This window comes from Xenopus laevis, chromosome 8L (genome assembly GCF_017654675.1).
Source record: "Xenopus laevis strain J_2021 chromosome 8L, Xenopus_laevis_v10.1, whole genome shotgun sequence".
NCBI classification, from domain to species: domain Eukaryota; kingdom Metazoa; phylum Chordata; class Amphibia; order Anura; family Pipidae; genus Xenopus; species Xenopus laevis.
The window spans coordinates 83,969,397-83,979,963 of NC_054385.1; the positions used below are offsets into that span (position 1 = coordinate 83,969,397).

Below are 10,567 nucleotides of genomic sequence, written 5' to 3' on the forward strand. Positions count from 1 at the left end.
CAATGTAGCTGCCGGCAAAATTGTGATCACCAGTCAAACTGCTCCCGGCCTGCGTCCGATGCACCCCCAGCCCACCCCTTTCTTTCCTTTATAGCTACAATCCTTACCGATTCCACACGCCAAGACTCAGGTCCGCCCCTCAACTTCATGACCCCCACCGTGACATTACAATCCCGACCCAGTGACATCATGACCCTCCCCATTTACATAACGATCCTCCACCTCATGGAGCCGACCCCTTTCCTGGCCGGTAAAGCTTTCTCAAAAAGGTGGCAACCCTAGAAGGGGCCCTGTGTTGATGTAGTCTAGGGCCCCACATGTCATTAATCCCCCACTGTCTAGCAGCAATATAGAGTGGTGCACATTAGACAAAAGCAGCATACCTTCACTAACTAAAGCTTAACTGGATTCTACCATATAGTTATTAAGAGACAAATTTTTTTTTATATTCTTTCCCTTTTTAATTTAATTTAGAAGGCTATTTGAGGTACTTCTGTTGCAGAAGGATGAATGTCTGCCAACAATGTACAGTTTTAAGGCACATTACCAGTATTCCTGAGAGACTCCCTCCCATACACAGCTGCCATATTGTGCTGTACACATTATTGCTTTGATTATTCTCTGACAAAAATAATGATGAGAATAACTTTGGAAAGATTTCTGTTCCAGAGACAGCAAAGGATTGTGGAGTGACTATTGGCTTGTTTGCTCAGCTGTAACTGGAAATGGCAAGGGTGTGTCGGCTCTCTAACACTGATGGCTTTTTATTATAGGCTTATATAAAGATTTATCAAGGTGAAGAATTGCCGCATCCCAAATCCATGTTGCAGGTAACTACTTTTTTTTTTGTTGTCTGAAACCCACTGCACCTGCCAGTTGTCTTATAGGGTTATGTAATAAAAGGTGCAAAGTTTGCTACGGGTCATCACCCATAGCAACCAATCCACGGGTAGCATTTACTGGTCACTTTTTTAAAAGGGGTACATTTGTACATTTCGGTGAGCCTGGGCCATAAAATGTACCACTGCATACTGCCCAGTTATATTTGGTGCAAAATGTGTAATCCTCCAATTTTTCAGTAGACAAGTTCATTTTACATTTGTACATTTATGCAGGAATCATCAGTACTTTTGTACAATTACAGACAGATGGGTGGGCTCACAGGGAGCAATTTAGGCAATGAAACTAAGGTTGATCGGCCAGAGGTAAAATAAAACCGTTTCTCACAAGAGAGAGTATTTGAAGCATATGCTGCACCAGAACTGTGTGGCATGCACAAATGCATTATACGGAAACCCGTTATACAGAAAGCTCTAAGTTATGGAAAGGCTCCTATAGACTCCATTTTATCCAAATTTGTAAAAAAATTAATTTTCTTCTTAATAATAAAAGCGAACCTTTTACTTGATCCCAACTAAGATATAATTAATCCTTATTGGAAGCAAAACCAGCCTATTGGGTTTAATTAATGTTTACATCATTTTCTAGTAGACCAGGTATAAAGATCCAAATTACAGAGAGATCTGTTATGCATAAAACCCCAAGTCCCATTCTGGATAACTGGTCTTATACTTGTATACATATAACGGCAACTGCCAAACCACTGCACTGCATTGAGATTATCAGAAGAACTTGTCTGTACTAGTGAAGTGTAAAATGGCTGCATAACCTAGGTGTGTACCACATTGTCAGCATTTATTTTCCAACCTGTGTTTCCCTTAAAGGCAACAGCTGAGGCCAACAATCTCGCGGCTGTGGCGACAGCAAAGGATTTGTACAATAAGAAAATGGAAGAGGTGAGATTTCAGAGTGACCATTTCTTTTTTGACAGATGGCATGTTATTGATGTTAGAAATACATTGGAGGTCATTACTAAATTTGAAGCAGTGTAGGTGGTTCTTTACAGTGAGTTTGTGGAATGCCCTAGTGGATGATAGTTTGTAGTAGGCTAGAAATGTTATACATTATGTTTTAGGCCTTTGTACTAGCCCAAGGCAACTACAGCCCTTTAGCAGTAAAGATCTGTTCCTCAAAAGATGCCCCAGTAGCTCCCCATCTTCTTTTCTGCTGATTCACTGCACATGCTCTGTGCTGCTGTCACTTATTGAACTTATGGAATGACTCAAAATATATAGTACACATAGAATATAAATGTCACAATATAAGGCTGATTAGTAAATAATACAGATAATTACTACATGGCAGCACAGAAACCAGTGCAATTAGCATCAGAATTTAACGTCATCTTATATTACAGGCCAACAACATTTTCTGCTGGATAATTAGTGACGACCCCTAAACTTAGCTTCTCAACAGCTGCTCAGAGCCCACTGAGTATGTGAGTGTCACAGACACTTTCCAAGATGGTGACCCCCTGTGACAAGTTTGAAATCATGGCTTATTGCTGTTATTAAGAAGCTGGTGCAATAAGGTCATTATATAACAGATGGCATTTTTAGCAATATTCATTTTTAGGGTTTTGTTTTCCTTTAAGCGGGGCTTGGATAATTTCTTGGACAAGCATAATATACACCATTAGCTTTGTAACATAGGACATATAGGTAAAGATGTAGACATTTTATTCTAACTCTGCGGGGGTATCTCATATGCTGGTGTTACCCACATTCAATTGGAAAGTTGTTTTAGCCACAGAACACTGTTTAATTTATTTGCCGGGGCTACTATGAGAGAGGCTGTTACTGTTACAGGGAATAAAATGCAGCTTCTTGCAAACCCAGGGGTTTATGACATTTCGGGATAGCAATATGCATTATTACATCATATATTTTAGAAAATTGGGCAGACTTTCTACCTACTCATCTCATATCTGAATAAACATTCTAGATGCTTGTAATTCCTGCAGTCACGTGAAAATATAGATAGCTGTGTTTTTGAGCTTTGTTCTCATTAATGACAATGGGAAGCAACCTGTGTCAATCCAAGGTGTAGACAACTACAAGAGTCCTCTGCACTCAACCCATTATCAATATATTTAAGACAGAGACATTTTGTGCATACTGCTACTGAAAAATGCCTTACTCTTTAAACAAAACAGGGATTGTTTGTCCATATATTGCAATATATTTAAGCTGGCCAACTACGTCAAAGTCATCCCATATCAATCCAAGGTGTTCCAACCCCTGTGATACCTCTTAATACCACTAAAAGCCAGTAATAGCTAGACATGTGATTACTGTTCCAGGTATGTGGAGGTGACAGACCATTCTTGGCACCCACCGATCTGCAACAGCGAAACCAGCATCTGAAAGAAGAAGCCGTAAAGCTGTTTCGCGGAGTAAAAAAAATGGGAGGAGAGGAATTCAGCCGTCGTTACCTGCAACAACTGGAGAATGAAATAGACGAGCTGTATGTGCAGTACATCAAGCATAACGACAGCAAGAATATATTCCATGCCGCTCGCACCCCTGCAACACTCTTTGTGGTCATATTCATTACTTACGTGCTGGCTGCTGTTACTGGTTTTATAGGCTTGGACATAATAGCCAGTCTGTGCAACATGATAATGGGACTGACTCTTATCACACTGTGCACCTGGGCATATATCAGATATTCAGGGGAATACAGAGAGTTGGGAGCAGTAATAGATCAGGTGGCTGCAGCTCTGTGGGACCAGGTAAGCATTACTCTGATAATACAGCTTAACAGAAACTGTGTAATATAAACAGACATTCTTACACTCTATATAGCAAATCCTCAAGAATCTGACCTCCTACTTAATTAGGTAGGTCCTACAGAACCCCTGCCTCAAGCCCCTCATCTGGCTTTATGATGTAGATAAAATGATTCCCTAAGAAGAGAGGCGCCCCACTGAAGGTGGCCATAGACAAAACTTCTAAAAGATATTTTTGTTATCAAGCCTATCCTGAAACAGTTGTTTAAATGTACAATTTGTCCATTGACTAAAACATCTAGTTGAAGCTAGGAAAACTGTGGGTAGCTGCTTGATCGGCCCTGCAAATGATATGACAATGGATAATTTTCATTAAGAACAATGAAAATTTTCTAACTGGACCATTCGATTTTCTAACAAATGGCAGATGAAAAAATATTAGATGCATGATCATTCGGTGCCCACTAACGTCACAATAATTTGATGGGTTTGTCAGATTGCACTAAAATAAGGTTGTTAGGAAGAGTCTATGGCCACCTTTACCCACTGGTGCTACTGAATACACCCAGACGTGTGGGTTATCATTTTGCTAAAGGAAACCCCAAACGTATGTGTATGTACCCATGGGGTGTTATTAAACTTCCAAACTGCATCCATTCTGAATTGAATGATTATTAATAACGAGGCCAATGTACTCGTGCTGTTACAAATAGTATCTAATCACATCTCTACTGTAGTTTTCTGTCTAGTACAGCTGATTGGTTGGTATAGGTAATTCCTGCAATTAATAGCACTTATATTAATAAACCAGCCTCAAGTTAGAGACAGATTGTGGCTGGACCCCTTGTAAAGGTGGCCATCTATTATAAGATGTTCTTAGTGGCAATGTCACCAAACGACTGGATATTTCACTGATATGCCCACCTTGAGATAGGAACAATCGGGATAGTTTGAATCATTTGGCCCTTGGACCAAAGATCAGATCATAATTGCTACTATGCCAGTGGTCAGATCGAGGACTGCATCCAATGGGAAGTACTGCCTGATATCGGTTGGATGAGCCAGTTGGAGAGCCTACACACAGGCAGATAAGCTGCTGACTTGGTCTGCCCAAGTTGTATGCCCTCAAAGGGCAAGTCAAACCCCAAATAAAAATTTGCGTAATAAAAGAAAAAATAATTCTAAGCAACTTTGCATTATACATTCATTACAAATTTGCTATGGTTTTAAAGTTATTTGTATATGTATTGCTATCGAAAGCAGTGTCTTCCCCTTTCCATTCTCTGTCCTGATGGCCAAGACTGTTGATCCAATGTAAAACAAGACACTGTTTTAAGATTAACAGATTAAGATTGACAGACCTGTCTTTGCTGGGGAACCAAGACTTTTGCAACATTGTTTTAAAAAGTAACAACCAGACATTAAGCAAATGCTGTTTTGAATAGCAATCATTTTTACAAATAACTTTGAAAGCACTGAAAACGTTTAATTAATGTATATTGGAAAGTTGTTTTAGAATTATGTTTTCTTTTATTAGGCAAATTTTTATTTTGGGGTTGACTTACCCTTTAAAGGACCAGTAACAATATTTTTTTTATTTTTAATTCGTTCGTATACAATGGAAAAAAAAACCACAAAGACAAATTAAACTTTGAAATTGCTAAGTCTTTATTAAGAAATAACTTCAGAAAAGGCAGCAGGGCGATGATCCATCATGCTGCGCTCGATTTCTCCTCCCTGGATATCTCCTATAAGAAAGGAAGGGAGGAGAAATCGAGCACCGCACGATGGATCGCCGGAACGCCTTTTCTGAAGAGAAGTTCCGGTAAGTTATTTCCTATTAAAGACTTAGCGATTTCAGAGTTTTGTTTTCATTGTATACTAACGAATTTTGTTTTTAAAAAAAATTGATATCACTGGTCCATTAAGTTGGCCATAGAAGTAATAATTATGATCTTTCCTGAAAAAGATCTTTCCAAAAAAGATTTTTTGTTTCAATACACACGTGTAGAGCTGAATCGTCAGATATACATATAGAAACAACAGAATTCTACCTGTATCTGACCATTCAGCACTAACAATGGCTGATGTTCGGGTGCCTTCAAAGGTGCCCGATCAACATTTTCCGGCTGGCCTGATCGACAAGCCGACTGATATCCAAGTCTTCTGCTGATATCAAAACTCGTCTCCCACCATACACACACCGAATAGCGTTTCGTACGATATGATCTGTACATCTATTGCCACCTTTATAGCCAGGTACCCTATACCAAAGAATAAAAAAACTCGCTTTCAGCTAAATTGTAAGATAGCAGGTACTTTTATATGGATGTAGTATATGGGAAGTATATGGGAAATTCTACTAAACTTTTAAGGTAATTTTTTTACAGGTAATAAAAAAAATATATAGAGACTTTTAAGCACTGGCCTTTGCTCATTTACAGCTTGGCTGGTGAGGAAATATTAGTAATTGTGATTCAGTAGCGGCTCATGCTGAAGACTGTCTGCATTTTCAGAGTGACATGTCTATACTAGATACATTTATTTCACTTCTAGTAATTAACTGGATGAATGGAAAGCTGGCACTGACATATTTCTGAATATTTCAGTAGTCTCTAAGTCGTATTGCTTATATAAAAGCACTTTGCCTGGGGCCTCCTGCTTCTTTTGTAAAATCACAAAGCTCCCAGCTGGGATCCTTACTTAGTGACAATAGCAGGTACATTACAATATTTATGTAGACACAAGGTCATGTATATTCAAACTATTTATCAAAACAGCTAGTAAAATGTTTCGTGGCATCTGTGAATGGCAGCTAACTGTCCTGCTCCCTTGGGTAAAGAAGCAGCCCTTTGCTGTGGTGAGAATAAGGAAACAAAATGCTCCGACAGACGGAGTTTCCTTTTTCCCGTGTGAAGCATTAGGAATAAAATGTGGAGAGTTTACACTGTGTCCGTTGTGAGGAGTGCAAATGTATGTAGCTTGCTGCTAAATATTTACAAATGTGTGCTAATGATAACTCATTTATCTTTTCCTTTTTCTTTTGTTTTTGCACTAGGGAAGCACCAATGAGGTAGGTTAAATGTTTTCAGAATGCTCGGGACCTGGGGTTTTCCAGATAAAGTATATTTCCGTAATTTGGGTCTTCATACCTTAAGTTTACTAAATAATCATGTAAACATTAAATAAACCCAATAGGCTGGTTTTGCTTCCAATAAGGATTACTTATATCTTAGTTTGGATCATATACAAGGTACTGTTTTATTATTACAGAGAAAAAGGAAATAATTTTTAAAAATTTGGATAGAATTGAGTCTGTAGGAGATGACCTTTCCGTAATTTTCTGGATAATGGATCCTATACCTGTACCAAAAGGGCTAATGCAAACAGACAGTTTTGTTTGCCACGTCATGCCTCTTGCATGAAAAGAACAGCATGTTAGCCAGCACCCATGATTAGCTATAAATCTGCTAGGGCGTGTTTTTATTCGTTAACCATGGGTGCTGAGAGATCTGAAGCATTGGGGTTTGTAGCAATCTATGGCAAAAACAGCAGTAGTGATAATACTCTGTGGACACTCTTTATCATTTAAAGGACAACTAAAGCCTAACTAAAGAAGTAGCTAGAAATGTTGTTTATTATGTTTTGGGTTCTGTACCAGCCCAAGGCAACCACAGCAGATCTGTTTCTCCAAAGATGCCCCAGTAGCTCCCCATCTTCTTTTCTGCTGATTCACTGCACATGTTCTGTGCTGACTTACTGAGTTTAGGGGCCAACTCACAATATAAGCCTGTAATAATTAGCCCTGTGGCATCATCTTATATTACAGACAAACCTCATTTTCTGCTGTATAATGTGTGACGACCCCTAAGCTTAGCTTCTCAACAGCTGCTCAGAGCCCACTGAGCATGTGAGTGTCACAGACACTTTCCAAGATGGTGACCCCCTGTGACAAGTTTGAAGTCCCGGATCATTGCTGCTATTGACAAGCTGAAGTTTATGCTGAATAAGTTCAGTATGTAAAATATGGTTTCCAAACAACTGCTGGGGGTGAATGTATAAATTGAGTGTTATTAAAAGATACAGACTTCTGCACATTAAAAAGCAATATGATGTATTAGCTACCCGCTTGTGAATGCCCAAGAGCTGCCCCTCACCCATATCTACAGCACAATAATATGGCACTCTGTAATAGCTCCCATATGAAGGATGTCACTGCAGAGCAGGTTTGTCAATGTGACTAGTAATGCTGTATTTCTATTTGCAGGCATTATACAAACTATACAGCGCTGCAGCCACTCACAGACACTTGTACCATCATGCTTTCCCAGTGCCACAGGCAGATGCCCGTGAGGAGACAGAGAGAAAACACATATAACCATGGCTTTCATGATTCCGTTTCTTTTATGTGGCTCACTGAAGTACCAGTCCCTTTGGAATATAAAGATGAAGCTCTGCATGAACATTTGTGTACACCTCCTGATATCATTTAAGCACCCTGCTCTGTTGCACCTGTACAAAGGACTGATGTAGACTCACAGAGGGCGACAATAAAGATGCCATTGTTCAGCTGCCGTCTGTTTAGAACTTGTTGCTACATGGGAGGGAGGTGTGTGTGCTTCTAAAGTGCAGCTTTGTTTATGGTGGGGTACTGCTAGGACATTGCTGCACAGAGCTTGGAAGCTGCTTACTGTGACATTTAAACAGGCAGAAATATGAAGATACAGGAGGATGGAATAAGATCTTGTAGGTGTGCGTTATGGCTATTTATTGAAGTGGTGAAGCAATTCTCAGGGCAAGTTTTAAGACTGGATGTCCTTTGTGGGGGAAAAAGTGTGACTAATATTTAATAATGTATCAGTGTAATGTAAAGGTGTTATTAGTATGTACTTCAATGATGTCAAACCTGCAACCCTCCAAAGGGTACTGAACTGCAGTTCCCATAATACAGTTAAAGTTTGATGGGGCATATTGGTAGAAAGCAAAATATTGGCCATCCCAAATCATAACTATATTTCCTGTGACAAAGATTATTTGTTTTCAATACACACATTTTGAGCTGACTTGTCAGATATACAGGTAGAAACAATAAAAGTCTACCTGTATCTGACGATGCCCCAATAAACACTAGCCTATGTTCTGTCACCTTCAAAAGCCCATGATCGACGAGCCAACCAATATCATAGTCTTTTGCCTATACCTATTGGCTTGGCTCCTGCCATACACACACACTACCTTTGTACAATTATTTCTGTTTGTGTATGCCCACCTTTGGAGAGTAAATGATAAAATAACATGGAATTAATACAGAACATATAAGAAGCTGCCATTCTAGTGCAGAAATACAAGTTCCTAGCATTCCCCTGATGATCTTTACTTTTGGAATCCTTAAAGGAGAACTAAGGCCTAACTAAAAAAGTAGGGCAGAAATGTACATTATGGTTTGGGCTTCTGTACCAGCCCAAGGCAACCACAGCCCTTCAGCATTAAAGATCTGAGTCTCCAAAGATGTCCCTGTAGCTCCACATCCTCTTTTCTGCTGATTCACTGCACATGCTCTGTGCTGCTGTCACTTACTGAGCTTAAGGACCCACTCACAGTATGCTGAATAGATAGAATATAAATGTAACAAAATAAAGAACATTAGTAAATCATTCAGATTATTGGTACTTGGCATCTTAGAAATCAGCACAATTACCATCAAAATGAATGAAATCCTGTAGCATCATGTTATGGCAGGCAAACCTCAGACAGCTGCACTATGGCTGCACTGCATCTGCACTTCATGTGTTCTGCTTCCTTCAGTTAGTAAGAGAGAGTGATTTGGATTCTGACTGTCAGCATTGCTCACGTAATTACTCTGTCTCCTTCTGCAGAAGCACCAGTAGCAGATGCATTGTAGGAAGGCAGTGGAATGAGGCAGCAATTCTGCACAGGTTAAACCTGGAGGATATGCAGGCTGGGCATCCTTGATACAACAGAACCAAAACCACCACTTCTGTGATTAGCTAAAATAAAGGTTTCATTTGTTCCCCCATTTTTTTGCCAAAAGGTATACAGATACTTATTCATGCAATGGTCTATATAAGTGAAAGATAACTGCTCTACTAAGAGTTGCCACACTAATGGCCGGTGGATGTTTCAAACACTAAACTTACAATGAGAGGCCAGGAGAAGGGAGGACAGTTCTTGCCACTCAAACATTCCCATTTCTCACTGCCAATGTACAGAAAACAAATATCTATCAGATACACCCAGCTTGTATACTGTTTCACTATTAAACAGAACTACTAGTTCCCTAGGTTAGTTCTCTCTTTATCAGCTGCTCTTTCAGAAATGTACTGTATGGACATTATTCTGTGTACATGTAACTTGGTCATATGCAGCAATTCTGGCATAATTCAGTCACGTAAAAAGTAGGGATGCACCGAATCCACTATTTGGGATTCGGCCGAATTCCCGAATCCTTTGTGAACGGTTCAGACGAATACCGAACCAAATCCTAATTTGCATATGCAAATTAGGGATGGGAAAGGAAAGTGTAAGCATTTTTTCCACTTCCTTGTTTTGTGATTTAGTCATGTGATTTCCCTTCCCGCCGCCAATTTACATATGCAAATTAGGATTTGGTTCGGCCAGACAAAAGGATTCGGCCGAATCCCGAACCGAACCCTGGATTCGGTGCATCCCTACTAAAAAGTGATTGTGGGGCTTCCCTGGCTCCAGCTGATATGAATAGAAAATGTGTAGAAGCAAATGTGTGAGAGCAATTTGGTCCAAATAATGACTGCATTTCCATTCCAGTAAATTGGAGGCTGGCACATGCACTATTAAGCCACATAACCACATCTTTAGTCTTACTGCAAGTTATGGATTTCAGCTTTTTTTCCATTTTCATTTTTCTTTTAAAATAAAATCTACATAAAAGGCAAGCAA

At 39.5% G+C, this 10,567-nt stretch overlaps 1 protein-coding gene across 1 annotated transcript in view; it reads left to right on the forward strand.

The window, feature by feature from the left end:
- Positions 1 to 8,879, forward strand: part of atl1.L (atlastin GTPase 1 L homeolog) — a 35,729-nt gene extending 26,850 nt beyond the window's left edge. Inside the window, exons 10-14 of the mRNA XM_018230512.2 lie at positions 774 to 830; positions 1,725 to 1,796; positions 3,203 to 3,634; positions 6,690 to 6,704; positions 7,899 to 8,879. Of these exons, the coding sequence (XP_018086001.1) occupies positions 774 to 830; positions 1,725 to 1,796; positions 3,203 to 3,634; positions 6,690 to 6,704; positions 7,899 to 8,009 (687 nt within the window). The 3' untranslated portion in view covers positions 8,010 to 8,879. The remainder of the gene's footprint in view (positions 1 to 773; positions 831 to 1,724; positions 1,797 to 3,202; positions 3,635 to 6,689; positions 6,705 to 7,898) is intronic.
- Positions 8,880 to 10,567: the final 1,688 nt, after the last annotated feature.